Source organism: Trichosurus vulpecula, chromosome 8, assembly GCF_011100635.1.
Source record: "Trichosurus vulpecula isolate mTriVul1 chromosome 8, mTriVul1.pri, whole genome shotgun sequence".
Classification (NCBI taxonomy): domain Eukaryota; kingdom Metazoa; phylum Chordata; class Mammalia; order Diprotodontia; family Phalangeridae; genus Trichosurus; species Trichosurus vulpecula.
The window spans coordinates 206,914,316-206,935,183 of NC_050580.1; the positions used below are offsets into that span (position 1 = coordinate 206,914,316).

At 38.0% G+C, this 20,868-nt stretch overlaps 1 protein-coding gene across 4 annotated transcripts in view; it reads right to left on the reverse strand.

Moving 5' to 3' along the window:
• Positions 1-20,868, reverse strand: part of SIPA1L1 (signal induced proliferation associated 1 like 1) — a 376,548-nt gene that overhangs the window by 142,328 nt on the left and 213,352 nt on the right. For all 4 annotated transcript variants that reach the window (XM_036736951.1, XM_036736950.1, XM_036736949.1 and 1 more), the window contains exons 7-8: positions 12,378-12,508; positions 5,297-5,485 (exon numbers count right to left, since the gene is read on the reverse strand). In XM_036736951.1, the coding sequence (XP_036592846.1) occupies positions 5,297-5,485; positions 12,378-12,508 (320 nt within the window). The remainder of the gene's footprint in view (positions 1-5,296; positions 5,486-12,377; positions 12,509-20,868) is intronic.

Consider the following 20,868-nt stretch of genomic DNA (forward strand, 5'->3'; position numbering starts at 1 on the left):
AATTCCAAATAGAGTCATGAAGAGTCAGACAGGACTAAATAACTGAACAATGACAAAATTAGAGTGGTTTTATACTCTTTGTGATTCTGGACATAATGCTTCTAATAGTGAAGTCTAAGAGCACACTAATTTTTGGACTCCCATTTTATATTGCTGACTCATATTGAAAGGTTTTACTAAAAATTTGGGTTGTTTTCATGTTGTCTAATAATATTTCAGCAAACATTTATTAAGCACTTGCTATGTTCCAAGTATTGTCTTTTGATTTTATATTTAATTGTGACATTATATTTAATATGATTATACATAAAAGAAACTGGATTAGTACATCCAAGTATCCAATTGTTCACAAAATGATATTTGATAATGGACAGATTTACCCCCTCCCTTTTTTTAAAAAAAGCATCAACATTTGAGTTTTTAAAAAATGCTGCTACTCCTTTATGCACTACCCACAATAAAGCCAGGATCACCATAAATCGATTTAAAAATAAGAACTGCCAAAGGAGGTAGGTAAAGGATTGATGTAAAGGATTAATTTTTTAAAACTGGATTTTTTGATGTTTTTAAACTGGAAAAGAGAAAATATTATATAAGATAAATTCCCTACTGATTATGCAATTAAATTTGGATGAGCTTTTATGTAACCAAGTAACAAACAAACGCAGGATATTTCTTCTACCACAGAAAACTTACAAGTGAAAAAAAAATTCTTCCATTCCAATGAAAACCTATCATGCTAGATGAAATTACTGGCTTATATTAGGCTTTGGCATTATTTATCAATTCTAATTTACCTATTTTCCATAAATGCAGCATTCCAAAGCCTTGCTCTGGTATGCAGATGACTGGATTTTAGAAGGCTATGCCAGAAGAATACAATGTCTAACAAATGCCCCCATCCTCAACCCCTATGCTGGAATGGCTCTAAGTGCAGTCCCTGCGTTAGACTGCATCTACTTTCTGAGGTCTTGCCTAGCTAAGTACAGAAAAGTTCACCAAGCTAAGAAGACCAACCCTACTGCTACGCGGTAAACTCTTTGGCCATGGTAACCTCTGAAACAAAGAGAAAGGCGAAAAATCGTTAGTGCTACATGTCTTCTTTCTACTTCTACACTAGATGGTAAGAGTAACAGGAAAGGGGGCAGAGGTCACAAAGTGTCTAAACTACCTATATTACCTTAACTAAAATAGTGTTAATTGTTGAGTATTTGAAAAAGGACCATCATGAATATAATTTCAGCTCATATGGAAAGAACCGTTGCATAGGATACAAAGCTAAAAAATTCTAAAGAAATCTTGCTTAACACTTTCAAAATTACATTTAGATATATGTAGGTATACACACACATACACACACTTACTAAATGACTCCTTTGCAAAGATAAACATATAGGAAGATGGAGAAAATGTGGTTGGAATTCATGACTGGATTAAGAAAGAGAAGAGGTCAAAGGATCGTACACTACATAGAAATCTCATAACTGGAATATCACGAATTCTTTCTGAGTAAGAAGGCGCTAGACATGAAAACTACCAAACATCACAGAAAAATGTAAAATAGTTAAAAGAAAAGAAACTGACATGAATTATCACCATTACTTACATTAGTTTAATTAATGTAAAGCATTCATCAAAATAAAAAGGCCAAAAATGCCTAAAAACAACTTCAACCACCAAGCACTCATTATCTTGGTGAGGGCTTGGAATACAATCTCATTTGTAGTATTTCATGGAGAAGGATGTTGGAAGATCATGAGCAGCAACACGTTATGAAACAACAAAAACGTTTAAGTAAAAAAGTAATTTTACCAAAAGAGCTTGTTCAAAGACCCAATGGATCCTTATTATCCCAGAAACATTTGAGACTGAAAATTGAAAGGGGGAATGACAAACAGACCAAAAAAATGGTTGAGCCGTCCAAACTTCTCATTTATAATGGTGGCACTATCACATCTGTACTCTAATATTTTAGTCTCTAATGTGTTGCATAAGAAAATGAAAATGGTACTAAAGAAAAAAGAAAAGCATCTAGATATAAGTTTAAGTACAACCAGTGGAAACCCATGACACAGGTAACACGGTTTTGAGGGCATTAAGGGATTTAGATTCTTAAGACATTTGAGAGAGAGAAAAAAACCACAAATCATTAGAAAAAAATTGAAGCTGCTAATAGAGGTCCATACGTCTACTTTCTCACCTCTACAAGCACTGCAGACGGTAGATCTAGAGCTGGAAAGGGCATCAGACACTAACTAGTTTAGTCACCTTTTCTTACAGATAAGGAAACTGAGGCCCAGGAATGTTAAGTGACTAGCCCAAGGCCATGAAGGTAGTAAATGTACACTGCTATGTGAAGAATCTGTCAAGAGCATCACTGGGGGCAGCTAGGTGGTGCAGTGAGTAGAGCACCGGCCCTGGAGTCAGGAGGACCTGAGTTCAAATCTGGCCTCAGACACTTGACACACTTACTAGCTGTTGTGACCCTGGGCAAGTCACGTAACCCCAATTGCCCTGCCTTCCCCCCTCCAAAAAAAAAGTCAAGAGCATCATTGATGAAAATGAGGGAAAGGAGAGTCAAGCTTTTACAAATTATATTTTCAAATCTACCATCACATAATTGACTAGAAGCTGCAGAGATAAAAGATGCTTATTGTTTGTTGACTATTAAAAAAAATCAGATCCAACAGGGCAAAATGTTGCTTTAATGTCTCTCCCTACAATGTCTTCTATGCATATGGTGTTTATACAAGATTACTTGGTAAGTAATCTGATCGACAAAAGAAATAGCTTTGTTTGATGTGGCTTAGGCTATTAGGCATAAAACAGACAAATGTATATATGTCGCATGTTTGCCACTATCATAAGAACATAAGAAGCAAGAGTCCAAATGGAACAGCAGTGCCTTATTGATGGCAATAAGGTTCTGAAAAAGTTCCCCTTAGTGGACCGCACTGTGCTGCCTTTATTAAGCCAGGAATCACTGCAGGGCCTACTAAATGAGACCCTAAATCTCTCAAGAGTCTGGCCTAACAATTGGAGAAAACAAGAAGAAAAAGACTACCCACTGTCTGGACCACAATATGCTAAGGGACTCACAGCACATTAAGCTGATCTATCAGTACATATATCTTGGACAGATGACGAAAATAGGCAATGAACTGGGCTCTCAACTGAGCAGGAGAAAAAAAATGGGGTCGATTATGTTTAGGAAAAATAGTGCAGCACTTAAGATGACCTCAAGCTTCTCCTGAAAAGAAAACGCCATATTTTTTCAGTAATGACATTTGGGTGGTGAACAGTCTCTAAGAAATCAAAATTATAGGTCAACCAAAGCACAATGGAAAGATACATGGCAGGTGTAGATAGCATGCAACATAGTGGGAACGATGAATACATGCACAAAGCAGTATAAAATGTATCAGCCAGGAGATATAATAACAGAAAGGGAGGTAGCTAAACATATACTGGTTGGCTTTATCCTGGGCCATCAGCAAGGTTCCGCATAGCTGAAGAAATTTTATCAACTTTGTGGCACAGAGGAGCTGATCTTGTTAGGAATGCACATAGAGTAAACTGGAAAGAAAATGAACAGTTGTGCATCTATGACTCAAACAATCAACAAGCATTTATTAAGCACCCACCAATCTAAGAGAATTTTGTTCACAGTAACTTTCAATGCTGTCTGCAACAAAATGTTTTGGCTCAAAATAATTCTCTAAGTTCTAATAGGCATCAGAGTGCCTTGGAGCAGCGGGGATTCTCATAAAATAAGTATCCCTAGCAGAAGGAGCATGGTGCTCACAGCCAAATCCCATACTGTGCTATCTGATGTTTTCCTCACTCTCTCAGAAGACTGAGCCCCAAGAACCGGAAATTCAAAGCAGAGGATCCCAGGACTTATAACTGGAAGGGTCCTCAGAGATGATCTACTCTTCCCCCTTCACTTTACAGATGAGGATGAAGAAAGAGCTTGAGAGGGGCTTACGTATCTAGCCAAAGTCACATAGTAGAAAGTAAAGAAGAGGATTCTGAGAAGATGGCGGGATAGGTAAAAAAAATTCAAAGCTCTCCAGATTTCCCCCACAAAAGAAATAAAATAGCATCTCAAAGTGAATATAGAGCTATTAAAAATAAACAAGAGTTGGGACAGAACAGTGGTCTTCCAGGGACAACAGGAGAAGACCTGAAGAAAAATCCCAGGTCAAGGTTTAGTCCCTGTGAAGAGTAAACACCTCCAGGCTAGGTCCGCTTAAATAGTAAGCTGTGAGCCCTCGGGTTAGCTGGGTTTTGGAGCAGCCTCAGGCCCAGTTACAGGAACTTTTACCTCTTAGACAGTAAGGGGGGTTGGGCATCTGAACCAGGGGAGATTGAAGGAACCTCTACCGACAAGGAACACCAGAACCAATTAGGGATGGGTGTGTGTATCTATATATTTTTGTGTGAGTAAATACATGAATGAATGAATGAATGAATGAATGAATGAATGAATGAATATATCTGCACTTATTGTAACCTTTGAAGGGAGGGGGGGAGGGTGAAAAAACAACAAAGTAAAAAGTACATAACAGAGAACAAAAGAAAACTTATAAGGAAGCAAAGATAGACAGTGCAGAGTATTTATTAAATACTCTTTCTTGAAATAGAAATTTGCTATATTTTTTGAATCCTCTCTTATGTTCTGCTGTGCATGACAGTGTTTTTTTTTCTTTTCTTATTGTGTTTTTAAGTTTTAATATAAAAAAGAAAGGCAAACTGAGATCCTTTTGATTTCTGATCTAGCATTATTCCCACCAAATAAGCACTCCTTCCCTTTATGTTTACCTAAAGAGAAACAAAAACAAAAGCAGGTCAAGTTGCTTACAAGGGACATTAACAGTATCTAGGAGTAAAATAAAAAAGAAAGTAACACAAAAAGGTAGAACTGACAATACAACATCTGGATGACCTCTAATTCCAGTTTTAATGATTCTCACAAGCCAAAGTTTAAGACTGGGCCTAACTTGAAAGTCTTTGTATTTACTTCAAGTTCTAATCAGCTTCTAGGCTTGCCTTGATATGTGGATAGTCGATATAATTCCTAGCAATTGGCCTAGAAGCACCCAAACCCAATTGCCTTCTTCATGTTCAATTAATCCCTGAGGTCAGGATAACAACTTTGTTTACCTTGTTATATTTACCAGTCCCTTCCCTCTTTCCTAGAAGGAATGATATACCTTAAACATATTAATAACAATAAATGATTTCTACTAATCTTAAATTAAAATTAAACATTATCTTCCAGAATTTCACTTACCCCTTGCTCATCTAGTTTCATGAGTTGTTCTGTGACTTTGGGGGTGTTAAAGGCCAACCTCAGACACTGAACATTGAGCTCAGGAATCACATGCTCAAGCACTTCCTTCAAGGGCAGTCCTCGAGCTGTGCAATGCTTTGCAGTTGAAGGGATGGCATCTTCTAGCACAGCACCTCTTAATGTCAGGAGCTGGAAGAAAGAAAGACATTCCGGTAAGGGCCAGCCAACATACTGCTATACTTCAAAGGTTTTTAAATACATAATTTGCTGATCTTAACCAAGCCATACAGTGCATGTTTAGGGAGGGCTGGGCTATTTTGGACAGGTTAAATAGAGAAGGGAAGAAGAATCAGAGATGGCATTAAAAAGGAGCGTATGTTAATATTTATGAATGAAAAGATAGGGTAAATATTTTAAGAATGACTTAAAAGTCAAAACAACACAAAATGGGGTATTTAAAGGGTATATGGTGAGAATAAAATATAATTTAATAATTTACCAAATTAAAAAAAAATTAAATGGCTATTTAACTGAGTTTCAAACCCCTGTGGCATTTAAGGCACGCCACAATCAGGCACCATCTTACATTTTCATACTTATATTACCCCTTCCCCCACAACAAACATTGTACTCCAGACAAAGTAGACTACTTCCAGCTCCCTAGAAACATAATGACTGAGCTTTTATGCCTCCTCATCTCTGCTCACACAATTCATTATATCTGGAACACTCTACTTCACGGTCTTTGCTTGCTGAATAAAAATTCTATTTAAAGTCACCTCAATGCATACCCAAACAAAATCTCACCTTCTTTATTAATCTCTGCTTAATCTTTCCCCTTTTTTCCCTTTCTCCTTAGCTTCCACACACTGATAATAACCTTATCTATCAAATTCACAAAACATTTTCTTTTATAACTCAACTGAACTAATGATAAAATACTGTGTAATGCAATAATCACATTCAAAGGGCAAGGATTGTAGCTTAACTAATCTTGGTATTTTCCTCAAGCCCTTGGTATAGTGTTTTGCACAGTCAGCACTTGTTAATTGTTAAACTTGTTAAAATTGTTAATATACAAGAAGGTAATTGTTATGAACATAATAGTAAAACATCTCCTCCAATTGTACCAATTAAAAATATGGCAGTAATAACATTTACATAACACATATTTACACATAACACATTTACATAACTGTTCTAGGGTGGAGCCAAGATGGCAGAGCAAAAGCAGGGACTTGCTTGAGCTCTCCTCCAAATGCTTGTGAAAAACGACTAAACAAATTCTAGAGCAGCAGAACCCACAGAATGGCAGAGCGAAACAAATTTCCAGCCCAAGACAACCTGGAAGGTTGATAGAAAATGTATGTTGTGCCAATCTAAGAGAGGAGTACAGTCTAACATGGGCTACGCTGGCACGGACTGGGACCCCAGCAAACATGGAGTAGGTCTCAGAGAACTGAATCACTTGCAGTTGTGGCAGTTTCCAGACTTCTCAACCCACAAACACCAAAGACAACTTAGAAGATCAGTAGGAAAGGTCTGTCCGGCCTGGGTGAGTAAGGAGCACGGTCCAAACCCAGCCCCAGAGGCGTGACGGCAGCAGCAGTGGCAGTGGATGCTTTGGGAGCTCTCTGCCCATGGACAGCAGGGGGATCAAGTAGCTGATCACAGGGGGATTGTAGGCATCTCTTTGCTGGCACTGAGGCAGGATTCTCTTGCTTTGCCCTGCTTGGATCTGGACCACAGTCTTGGGTGGTGGTCCTGGGGCAAGGAGGAGTGCTGACATGGCAGAGCTTATGGTAGAGATGGAGAGGGACTCCTTCTCACAGTTCCAAAGCAGAAAAGAATGCTTGTGGTCACTCACAGACCAGAGCACAGGTCCTTTGATCACACAACCTTCGAAGAATTAAAAATTTACAAATGCCTAGAAATATCTCTGAAAACAGCTGTGTAAAACTCCTGAAGCTTGGAACAGTGCACTCCCCATTTGGGAAACAGAGTCCTACCTTAACAAAGAGCTCAAAAGTCAAGTAACTGGATGGGAAAATGAGCAAACAGTGTAAACAAAAATCAGACTATAGAATCTTACTTTGGTGACAAGGAAAATCAAAATATACAACCAGAAGAAGACAACAAAGTTAAAAACTCCTACATCCAAAACCTCCAAGGAAAACATGAATTGTTCTCAGGGCATGGAAAAGCTCAAAAAGGATTCTGAAAATCAGCTAACAGAAATAGGGGAAAAATGGGTAGAGAAATGAAAGTGATGCAAGAAAATCATGAAAAATGAGTCAACAGCTTGCTAAAGGAGACCCCAACAATGCTGAAGAAAATAACATCTTAAAAAGTAGACTAACCCAAATGGCAAAAGAGGTCCAAAAGCCAATGAGGAGAAGAATGCCCTAAAAAGCAGAATTGGCCAAATTGGCCAAATGGAAAAGAAGGTCCAAAAGCTCACTGAAGAGAATAATTCCTTAAAAATGAGAATGGAACAAATGGAAACTAATGACTCTATGGGAACTCAAGAAATTATAAAATAGAACCAAAGGAAAGAAAAAAATAGAAGACAATGTGAAATAACTCATTGGAAAAAACCACTGACCTGGAAAATAGATCCAGGAGATATAATTTAAAAATTATTGGACTACCTGAAAGCCATGATCAAAAAAAGAGCCTAGACATTGTTTTTCAAAAAACTGTTGAGGGTGGAGCTAAGATGATGGAGTGAAAGCAGCAACTCAAAAGAGCTCTTCTACAAATTCCTTCAGGTACCTCTAAGTTTTCCCTGAACTGTGATCAACCAAAAAGTAAAACATACAGCCATGTCAGCTTTATTCAAAGCTGGCCCACTAAGAGGATATTAATTTTAATCTAATTAGAACAAGTTAGTAGCAAAACCCTCAAATATAAACCTCTCCTGTCCTTTCCCCTTTTTCTTAAAGGGCCTTCTTTCTCTTCAGATGGAATGTGATTTAAGTTAACAAAAGAGTCAAAGGGAAATTCCTAAGTATTAACGACAATCTCAGGAAGAGCTAATGCTCCTCAGGCATAAACCCTAATGGAGTCTTAATTCCCAGGAAATGCCACGTACTGCTTGTTGTTAATCTAAGTTAAACATTGCCTATGGAGAAGAGAAAAAGACTTTGGAAAAGATAAAATCAATATGCTGGCTTATATTAATCTTCGTACATGACGAAGAGACTTGTGCTATTTGTAGTGAGCCCATCTGATTAGCATATTTCCACTTTCATTTGCATGTAATTTTTCACACACTGCTGATGATGTGAAAAACTTTGTTCTTACTATTTAATATCTAACTCTGACAAAAATAGAACCTTTCTTTTTCATATAGGAATAGCAGAATAACTCAGTTATTATGGTCTTTCCTTTTACTCTGTAATAGGCCATGGGAAGTGAGGCCACAAACATTCCCGATTTAGAAGCTAGCACATCATGAGCAACATCAGGAAGACAAAAGTCTATGGGGAAAGAAAAAGAGAAGAATGACCCTCCTTTTGCATGATTACTTTTGCTCTTGGTAATTTCCAAGTCATTAGTGTTATTAATGACTAGGCCCATGTCTTTCAGAGAACAAAGTCAGTCAAAAAGTCTCTGTGCTCCAATGTGAAAATGGCTTGCATGAAACTGAAATCAGGTGACCTGAGTTCAAATCAAGCCTCAGACACCCACCAACTGTGTGACTTTGGGCATGTCGCTTAACCTCTGATTACCTCAGATTCCTCATCTGTAAAGATTTGTTTCTAATAATGCGTTGTGACTCCCTGATAATACATAGGAGATGGTTTAGTAGAAAGACCACTAGCCTGAGACTAAGAAGCTCTGCCGTTTACTCATATTTTGATTAAGACTGTTAATACTGATACTCTGCTATAGATCCTCATGGATAAAACCAGAAAAATAATCTCCATACTGATTACTTCATAAGACTGTTCAGAAAGCAAATAAGATTATGCATGGAGAAACGATCTGAAAATAAATAACAGTGATATAACAAAAGTAAGGTATATTATTTATTGCCTCTGATAGGTGTATGCGGACTCACCCTTCATCTTCATTAAATGGCCTACAAATATACAGCTATGGTAGTGATCTAACTACAATCTTACTAGAGAATTTCATACAAATGAAAAGGCAGATTAAACAATTATTAACTCTATGCAGATTATTTTGAAATCTATTTATCCAAACCCAGTTTCTCTGTTGAGTCCCAGTTCCTCACATAACCAAATGCCTCAGGACATTACAAACGGGATGCCCTGTAAGCATCTCAAATTCAACATGTGCAAAAAAAGCCATTATATTTTCCCCCAAATATTCCCCTCTTCTCAACTTCCCTCTCACTCCCAAGGGGACCACCATCTTCCCAGGCCCCGAGATTAACAACCTCACTCCTCTCTCTCACAAACCCTACACATTATCTCATCAGTTGCCACATCTCATACATTATTTCTCCATAGCATCCCTTATATCTATCTCTTTTTCTATCCACCATCCCTTGTCTAAACTAATGCAACAGCTTCCACATCTATCGTTCTCCAATAGACCCTCCACACTCAGCTGCCAATTCTGACCACGTCACCCTTCTGCTCAATAAACTCCATGGCTCTCCATTATTCCTAGGATTAAGACTCATCTCAAGTACTATGTCTTCCAGAACGTCCCACTCCTTAAGGGCTAGGGCTAATCTTTTTTAGGGTTAGTGCTCTAGGGGACACTATGTACTCAAGTCAGAGGGACCCGGGCTCAAATCCAGCCAGAGACACGTACTAGCTATGTGACCTTGAGAAAGGTACTTCGCCTCTGTTTGCCTAATGATAGTATCTACCTCCCAGGGTTGTTGTGAGGACCAAATGGGATAATAATCGTAAAATGTTTAGCACTGTAAGCACTAAATAAATATTAGCAGTGGGAGTGGTAGTATTAGTGATGAATGCTAGATGAATCAGTACTGAATAAACCGACTTCTCAGAGGACTTAGTATTTGAAGCCCTGCTGTATTGTGCATCTCTGTCACAATAACACAGACAACCTTTCACCAACATCATTATTATAACAGGTTTATATGGTAAAGAGAGATTTAAAAACATCCTAATTCTCTCCCAATTTGTTGAAGATTGTAGTAATGCAACATCACCACCTGGAGTCTTTCAACTCTTGCTAATCCTTGGGAAACCAAAAATTACAGTTCAAAGTTTCTATGAGTGGCTGTTCCACATTCAGTCTGCATCTGCCAACAAGCTGAATTTGAAGTATTTAATTATAAAAATAAAGCTCCAACAAAAAAACAATTATGTTCAATGAACTTCATTTGAACTGTTAATTCTAATATCAAAGGCTAAGAAAAGTGGCTCTAAAAATAATCTCCAGGCATTTGGTGGAAGCAGGATACCACTCAATGAAGCTTCAATAAGAGTTAAAGGGGCAGTGGGAGATCAAGGGCCAACACATTCACAAAGGCACTCCAAACAAATTATGAATGGAGAAGAAGAGGGAACAGCAAGAATTACAGAAAAGAAATAAGAGCCTCAAAAATAAGCAGAGACAAGAAAAGACTGTCCCTTTGTGGGGTGGGGGAAGGAAGTGCAATCTGTAATCAAATCAATAGGCATTTGTTCAATGCCTACCATGCACTGTGCAAAGGAGAAAATGGAACTCATTGTGAATTGACTTTATTTTCTCAGTATGTTGTGAGGTGATGTCCTGAGCTTAGAGGATGGGGAAGGTAGAGGGGAAAAAAAAAGAGATCTGGAATAGCCATTGGGAGGAATATAGCAAAGAGTCAATTAGACCCAGTTTAGAAACCTGACTCTGACACTTAGCTGAATGAGTCTCTGAGCCCCAGTTTCCTTGTCTGTAAAATGGGGTAATGATACCTGGAATAACTTCATAGTGTTGTCAAGAGGTTTAAACCTATGTACAACATTTTGTAAAGCCTTAAAGCGCTATGTCAAGCTAATAATAATGATAATGATAATAATGATAGGAAGCATTTATGTAGTGCTTCCATTGTGCTAAGCACTTTACAATTATTACCTCATCTGATCTTCACAACAACTTGGGGAGGTGGGTGGCATAACTGAGATGTTAAGTGACTTTTACAGCTAAATAAATGTCCAAGACTGGATTTGAACTAAGGTCTTCCTGACACCAGTCCCACCCCAAAATATAAAGCCCAAATCAATAGCTTTTCTTTTCTTCCTTTCTTTCTTTCCTTTCTTTCATTCTTTCTTTGTTCCTTCTTTCATCATCCATTAATTGGGTACCTATCTGTTCAATATATACTGAGTACCTGAGTACTTGTTTGGTTTTTTTTTTTAAATGATACCTATCTGGTCCTCCAGGTAAAAAAAGATATTCTAAAATTCCACACTAGAAATTTCTGGAAATGATAAATGAAAGAAAAGTTAGAGAGACTGTGTAAACATAATGTTACATAATAAATGCAATATGAGTGATATAAACTTTGTGCCATACAAATACAAAGGAAGTAGATTGTTTAGCTGGGGTGATTAGGGAAGGAATCATGCAGAGGGTAGAAATTGATAGTAATGGAGGCATCTTAGTCTTGGAATCAGACAAGTTGTATTCTAGTCTTGTCTTTGACATTCTCTCTGAGTTTGGGCTCCACCAACAATATGGAAATACTCTTCCTTGTTCTAACCATCTGCCAGGGTTGTAAAGAAGAGAATGGACTGTTGGTATCTCACAAGTGACACAAAAATGTTAAGTTGTAGTTACGCCAGGGTCTTTGATGATGAACAGGTCCTCATTCTGTCACCTAACATCTTAGGTATGTACGTGACTAGAAGGAAGAGATGGTGAAGAGGGAAGGAGTAGAGCAACAGTTGCTATTTCTACATATCACTGATTATTAAGTTAGGTGGATATAATGGCATAAGAACGGTGTTAGCATGTTTTGACACAAATATTCAGAAATAGCTAATGGATTAGCACACACAAATACCTATGTAATGTTAGATACAACTTCAATCACAATGCAACAACACATTATTATTAGTTCCTTTTAAGCCTCAAGCCTCTCTTATTCATAGCTTACCTCACTAGTTCTGAATATTATTCGATAGTTGTATGGTGGTCCATTTTCTTTCAATTCTTCTGGCTTTTCTCTTCGAATGCTCACAGCCACTGGGCCCAGGTTCTCATCTGCTCCAAAATAGTTCCAGTGTTCTAAAGCAAAATGAAAAAAGAGTCATTTTAATACCATATTGTATAAATAGCATGCTTCACTCAAAGATCAACACTGAAAAAAATTCTATACTAAAAGGCTATACACATACTTAACAAAATATAAAAATATCTAATGTAATTCCAAGAACATAAAGGTTTATTCAGTTACTCTGGCCCAACTGAATTAAACAAACTTTTGTTAAGCGCAGGGTACTGTGCTTGATACTAGAAATACAAAACTGGAAAAAGAGACAGTTATGACCCTCCAGGAACTTACAGCCTAACAGGGAGAATGACAATCAGATAAATAAATACAGGACAGAATGTGAGAGAGGCAAAGGAGAGATCAAGATAAAATGCTAGAAAAAAATGAGAAGTCAATTTCACTTGGGTGTTAGAGGCGGGATTAGGGAAGGATTCTTTAAGGAGGTGACTGACACCTGATTGGGACCTTTAAGAAAGAAAAGGATGACAGTAGGTAGAAATAGGTAAAGGATTCTGCATAAACAAAATTCACACACCTAGGATAAGAAGGGAAGTGGTCAAATAGGAAAAAAAAATCTTGTATCGAATTTCTCTGATAAGGATTTGGTATCCAAGAGATAAACAATTAATAAAAATATATAAGACTAACAGCCATGCTCTAACAGTGAAGTAGTCAAAAGACATGAGTAAACATTTCTCAAAAGAAATGTAAAGTATTCACAACCACATGAAAGAATATACCAAATCACCAATAATAAGAGAAATGAGAATCAAATTAACCCTGAGGTTCCATCTTACATCCTGAAAACTGGATAAATGGATAAAAAAGGACAACACTCAATGTTGGAGGAACGGCAGAATGACAGGTACACTAATACATTACTGGTGAAGCAATAAAATGGTATAATGACTTTGGAAAGGAATCTGGAATTATGCTGACCATCTGATATTTGTCCATAACATGTACATATTAGAATGTCTCTTTGAACCAGAGACTCCATTATTGGTCTTATACTCCAAGAAGTCACTGAAAAGAAAAAAGTTTCCATACACACACACACACACACACACACACACACACACACACACACACACACACATATATATATATATATATATATATATATATATATATATATACACATAGCAGTGTTTTTTTTTTTTTAATAGCAAAGAATTAGAAACAAAGAAGATGCCCATCAATTGAGGAATGGCTAAACAAGCTGTGATACACAAATGTAATGGAATATTACTGTGCTGTAAGAAATGACTGATGTGATGAAAACAGAAGCATGGTAAGATCTGAAATGACAAAGTCAAGTAAGCTGAGGTAAGAAAACAATATACATAGTAACTACAGCAATGCAGACAGCAAGAACTACATACCAAAACTCAAAAGTGAATGCAACCAAATTATAAAGATCAAATAGGACTCAAATAAAGAGATATGAGAAAACACCCCCAACCCCTTCATGAAGGTGGGAGGTCCACACGATACACTGTAGCCTGTGAACAATGTACACGTTTTCAGACTTTTCTATGTACTGATCAATTGGGCTAATTTTTCCCCTCTCTATAAGAAACACTATGTGTTATGTAGGATGGCTAGTGGGCAGGGGCAAGGAGAAGGATATTTGACATAACTGTGATGAAAGAAACAGAAGATACTAGTAAAATCTTATATAAAAAAGAAATAGGAGGAGGATGAATCTCTGGCATAAAGGGTCTGAGGGAAAGCAAAGAGGTAGGAGAGTATAGGACTAGATGTACAGACAGCTATAGAATCCACAACTAGTAAGATATAAAAGAATAGAATTAAATAAAGCTGAAATGATAGTATGAAACTAAAGTTTAGAGGAATACCCTGAATATGACAGGCTGAGAAATCTAAACTTCATCCTATACATCCCATACACATCCTATCTCAATTCTACACTACATCCCAGTTGAGAACCAACTAAAGATATCTGGCCAGTTAGATGACAGTCAGATCTGTGTTTTAGGAAAATTGTTTTGGAAGGTATAAGAAAGATGGATTAGAGAAGGGAGAGAAGAGAGGTAGTGTAAAGGCAATCAGTAAGTGAGAAGATTCTTCTCCCCCACCCCCACCCCCACCCCCATTTGAATAGGCTTCAGGTGGAGCTCCAAAGAAGGGAGGTCTGATTAGAGCTTTGCTCCCTAAGTAGGCCCCAAACCCCTAGCTACTAGGTGCTAAGCCTATGTGGGCGTGAAGCCCCCAGGGTCCTAAGTGGAGTTGCTAAGACCAGAGCCAATAGCAGGTGCCTAATTCTGGTGGCTTTACTCTAGTGTAGTCTAAGGACTGTATAAAAAGAGAGAACAGAATTTGGAGAAGCAGACATGGTGGAAGCAGAAGGAGGAGCAGCAGAAGCAGAACCAGCAGAAGGTGCTACTGAGAACAGGACTGACTCGAGAACCAGCTTTCGGAGCATGTAGACTTGAGAGTACTGAGCAAGGGCTTGAGACCAATGGTAATCTTCTTACAGGAAGGCCCTAGCATTGGGGGAAGCACAAGTACGATTTGGCTTACTGCCATAATATTTTTCTGTAACCTCCTGGTTATAGAAGGTGGTTACAGAGGCGGGCTTATTGGCTCTGGAAGGTCTTTGCCACAATATTGAACTGGGGACGTTGATCCGTGGGTCTGCTACTTTGGAGCTTGAATAAATGCTTTAATTCCTCTGCCTTCTACTTAGAGAATTCCTTATATCCTGCGATTCCGAACCATTCAGACAAATTCATGATTTTCTTCAAAGTCATGAATTCTGCCTTAATGCTATATGTAGGAAGAACAGTTAGATGATTTTAATAAACCATATGAGAGGTGAGTGATGAGAGTCTGAACTAGGTCAATAGCAAGATAAGTGTGAGATACAAAAACAGAGGGACAAATGTAAGGGGCAAATCATTAGGCTAGGTTAACTAATTAGGTAAACGGAATCAGTGGGGATGAGTAAAAAGTCGAAGAACCCTGTTCGTCTTCCCTGTGATCTCTAATCCCTCCATCCCTTAATTCTTTCCAGGGCCATTATCCCTGCAGTGGCTATTTGTGATATGGGACAGTACTCTCCACCTATCCCTATTCTGATCCCTCACTAGTCATCTTGACCTTTGCCTTGCCACTGGACTCCTCCGACTCTGGAGGAGTGTGAGGCTGATGACTTTGTACAGTTCTGCTTCACTCAAATCCAATTCACATGCAAGTCATCATTCTTGCAATGGCATTGGTCCTCTTTGAGAATGAAGAACCAACAACAACAACATGAAGGCACTGGAATGCTAAATATCTGCTCTATAGGCATTTCAGTGGCATACCTAATATTTAAAAATATATTATCTCCCTTGAGTCCAGTATTACAGTTTCAGCTACTTACTGGACATTACTACCTGAATGTGCCAGGGTAGCATCTCAAGGTCAAGAAGTCCAAGACCACAGTCATCATTTATTTTCCTCAAAAACCATTTCTTCCTCTTGACTTTTCTATTTCTGTTAGTGGAGATAGGCCTAGTCATCAAGGCTTAAGAACTTTAAATTATTTTTGACTCCTCTCTTGTGTCACACCTTACATTCAAATTTTGTCAAATCCTATATAGCTTCCACTTCAAATGTTTCTTACATCCAATCTCCCTGATTTCTAACACCATTTCTTTTTGGACTATTGCCCTGAGTTCCTCCTCAACACCCTCTTATGTCTTGCTGAATGGAGCTGGAAGAATTCATACAACCATGCTGGCTGAACATGAATTTAAAACATATCCATCCTCAAATGAGCCCTAGCTACAGCAAAGAAATCCTTTTTTTACTAATTGATTACTTATTAATAAACATTTCATTCAATAAACATTTATTAAGTACCTACAATGTGCCAGGCATCATGCAAAGTGCTAGGGACACCAAAAAAGGGGCAAAAGACAGTCCCAGATTACCTAGCCTCACCAAACTTTCTCTTTTCTCTTCAAACCTTCCATACCTCCACCTTCCCCCTCTCAGATGAGGACCAAGCCTCTTACTCCACTGAAAAAATAAGGATATTCATCATAAGCTCCCTCTTCTGCCCTTCCTCTCAAAACCCCTTGATTTCTGTTCTCTCCTCCTTTCCCCCAGTTGCATAATGAGGCAGTCCTTCTCTTTGCCAAGGCCAATCTCTCTATACATTGTGCTGAAGATTGCACCCTCAATTTTCCCTTGTTTCTTTAAAGTTCAACCTCTTGACTCTACTGGTTACTCTCTTACTGACTTCAAATGTTATGAATGTTTCTCACATATTTAGGGGGGAAAAAACTCCAATAAACCCTTCCATCTTTTCTCTTTCTCCATCAAAGCCCTAGTAGGAGTTGTCCTAGGACCTAACTGCTTCCACCACCTCGCCTCTTTGTTCTTCTCCCTTCTCCTTTCCTCTCCTTCAACTCTTTGTAATCCAGCTTCCAATCTCAAAATTCAACTGAAACTGCTCTCTCCAAGTTACCAATGATCTCTTAAAGGCCAAATCTGATATTTTTTCCTCTATTCTCAATCTACTTAAATTCACTGCTGCATTTGACGTTACTGACCAAACTGTCCTGGACACTCTCCCTTCTCTAGGATTTCATAACATCACTTTCTCCTGTTTCTTCTACTACTTGTCTAAGCCACTTCTCAGTCTCCTTTGCTGACTCATCAGCCATATTATACCTTCTAAGTTGGTGCTTCCCAAGGACCTATACTGGGCCTTCTCTTCCCTCTCTACACTCTCTCATCAACCACCATGGGATTATCATTTGTATGCAGATGGTTTACAGATCTAGCTCCAGTATCATCACTGAGCTTTGATCCCCCATGAGCAATTTCCTATTGGATTATTTCGAGTGATGTCTCAGGGACATTTGATCCAAAACACAATTCATTCTCTTTCCTCACAAACTCACCATTATTCTAAACGTCCCTATTGCTGGCAAAGCCACCACCATTCTTTCCATCTCATGGGTTCCTCACTGGCATCATACTTGATTTCATACTCTCCTTCACTTCACATATCCAGTCAGCTGCCAAATCTCATCATTCCTACACACATATATTTAATATCTGACCCATTCTCTCTACTCACACAGTCACCACTTTAGTTCAGGTCATCACCTCTCACTTAGATTACTGCAAGTTTCCTAATTAGTTCCCTTACTTAGACTCTCTCAACTGAAGGCCATTCTACACAGAGCTGTGAAAGTGACTGTCACTTCCCTATTGCTTCTTGGCAAAAGCACAAATTCTTCTGTTTATCTTTTAAAGTCCAACCTATGGTTCCAAGCTATCATTCTAGCCTCATTAGATATTATTTCTTCCCCTGCACTCTGTGATCCGGTCAAACTGGCCTTCTCTCTGTTCCTAAAACACCACACTCCATCTCCCAATCTCTGTGTCTCTTCAATGACCATCTCCCATGTTTGGAACACACTGTCCTCACATCTGCCTCTCACAAAATCCCATTTTTCAGCCATTCCCCAATTGATGGGCATCCCTGCGATTTCCAGTTCTACAAGTACCCCTTGTTGAATCCCTTACTGAATTTTTCTTGAGTGTCTTAATATGTCAATATCAGTCTTGTCGGCAATATCTTTCCCTTTCTAATCTCTACCTCCTTCGATCCATCCTTTATACTGCTACTGAATAATTTTACTAAAGCAATTATTATTCTTCCACTCAAAAATCTTTACTGATTTTAACCAAAAAATGTCCAAACTCATCAAATGGGCATTCAGGGGTCTCTTAAATATGGCCTCATCTTATCTTTACCAATTGATCTACTAGTCCCCTAACATTTATGTCCCTGTCAAAATGTATCACTCACTGTTCTTCAAATATTCTCTAGGCCTTGTAAATTCCCTATCTTCTCTAATGTTGTATCCACTATCTAGAATGCATTTCCCCTGTAAATCTTATACTTCAAGATTCAGCTGAAATGTCACCTCCTCAATTAAGTTTTTCTGGATCTTTCCAAACAGATATAATTTCTTCCTCTTCTACAGAAGAATTCCTATAGAATTTTGTCTCTATGAAAGGAACTTTACCAACTCATATTTGTCTTTATCTCAGCTAATCCTGGTCGGTGTATTCAAAGGAGCCAGGGATACACTTATACTAGAATGGAACATTTATCAAGTTCTCTGTATCTCTCCTAGGTATAAAACAGCCCTAATTGCCCCAGACCACTGAGAGAGCCAGTTTCCTAGATCTCAAATGTTGTGCAGCTTCATTTCCCAAGTACACAAAATAAAGAATGAGATCTGGCCGATAGTGAAATGTGTCATGATGAAACGGATACCATGTATCATTTATGAGCAAGTGTTATGTATCTGTGAGAAAGGCAGACAGACAATAAATAGTGCTTAAAATTAACAAACCCCTTAATTTGATCAACTAAGTATAGAGGCTACATCTCTATTCTTTGAAACCTTGGACTGGTCAGAGTACAGAATAAATATTCATGGTGCCCTGGAAAGAAGACTGGATTTGGGGTCAGTGGGAGCTGAGTGTAAGTTATTTAACCATTCTGGGTCAGTTTGTTCATTTGTAAGAGAAAGGTTTGGATCAGACAGACTTTTAAGGTTTCTTCTAGTTCTAAATTTATCATCCTTTGATTCTAATACTTCAAGGATGTTTGACTTAATCAGGCTGTGGGCTTTGTGATCAATACTACTACCACTCTACACCTGAGCAGACTTTCATTAGGACTTGACCCAAATTCACCCTTTGATAGTCAGCCCTTTAGCAGCAAACATAGGTTGGTTCTTGATACCACCACTAGCCTATCTTGAAAGTCTCTCCATCATGGTAGGATTCCCCAAGCCTCCACTCTACCCACACGGCCTTCAAGAACTCAGAGTCACCTCCACAACATGGGAGGAATTAAGAATTTAATTGAAATTCCATATTTAATTTTCTGTAATTTCATATTAAGTATGAAGGTGTTGAGGCTTCAATTTTACTGAGGTGTAAGACAATTTTTAAAAATCAAAATCTTTCATTTTACCTGGAAGCTAAGTCGTATGACACTTAGAAGTATGCTATTAAGATATTGCTAACCTTTTAGAAACTATTTTTGGGTGATATGTGGTACTCAAAGGTCAGAGGATGATAGCATACCAACTTTATTCTTATTTTTCTTTAAAATCACTTCACTATTAAAACATTTTTTCCTCAGAACAAGAAAATTAAGCAAATACTATTCATATTTCAACTTTTTTACTACATATTACCTAAACTGAGGCACCCAAATTACTAACTTCATTGGTTGCTTTGGCAGCAATATCCTATAAGAACTTCCACATAGATCAATGACACTTGGATAAAATTGCTTCTGTACATCTCAATTAGTACCAAATAGTGTGTTTCTTGTAGTCTGCTTAACTTTCCTAGAATTAACTAAGCCAATGACAGTCTACAATACTAATAAGAAAAGCTTAGAATCAGTAGAAATATTCTAGCCTACATTCAGTTAAATGCAGCTTATATCCTATATTGCTATGGTGGAAGCAGCAAGAGGCAGCAGACCCAAGTTCAAATCTCACTTCTGACAATTACAGCCCATAGACTTGGGCCAAGTAATTTAATATCTATGGGCTGCCGTTTCATCTGTAGTTAGAGGAATAGAAAATGACTTCTGAGGCATCTTTTGGCTCTATATCTATGATCCTATGCTCTTTTGTTCTGTGAAGTCATATGATTGAATAATGGATTTTATTTTTACTCATGTAATGATTTTTTACCCTAGAGAAGCTGTATCAGTTACCACAGTGGAAGTTCCAGAACAATGGTTTGAAAACACTTGTGTAGAGTTGGCCCTGTATCACAGGATTTTCCTAAGGTGGCAATTATTGTTGCACATGATAACAGGCCAAGATATTCACCAAGTACAAACTAACAATATGGTCGTATTATTTCACTCAACAGGTAATCTTTAAAGTGTAAAGCAAGCACCATGATAAAAACATTTGGGAGGAGCTATTTTAGTTTTTAGGCTAATCACAGCAGCTATATTCACAATCTTGTGATTAAAGTCAGCATATTTACAGAGCTCATATGATAATTTTCATACTAATGTAACTAAAGCTAGAGTCAAAAGAGATTCATTCAATATCCCAACATTCCTAAAGCGATTTCTGTAATGGCACCACTCTTTACCTGTATCTTAATCCATAAAACAAGAATAATGCCTTTTCTGGCAAGGAATATTGTGACAGGATCTATAGTACTTTGTGAAACTTGGAGATGAGCACTATGCAAACAATAGAAAAGCCATTTGATATACACCACTGGAACACTAAAAGATGATCTCACAAATGAAGGTAGCAGGCATTTGGCTCTGACCCTAATCAATATCGAG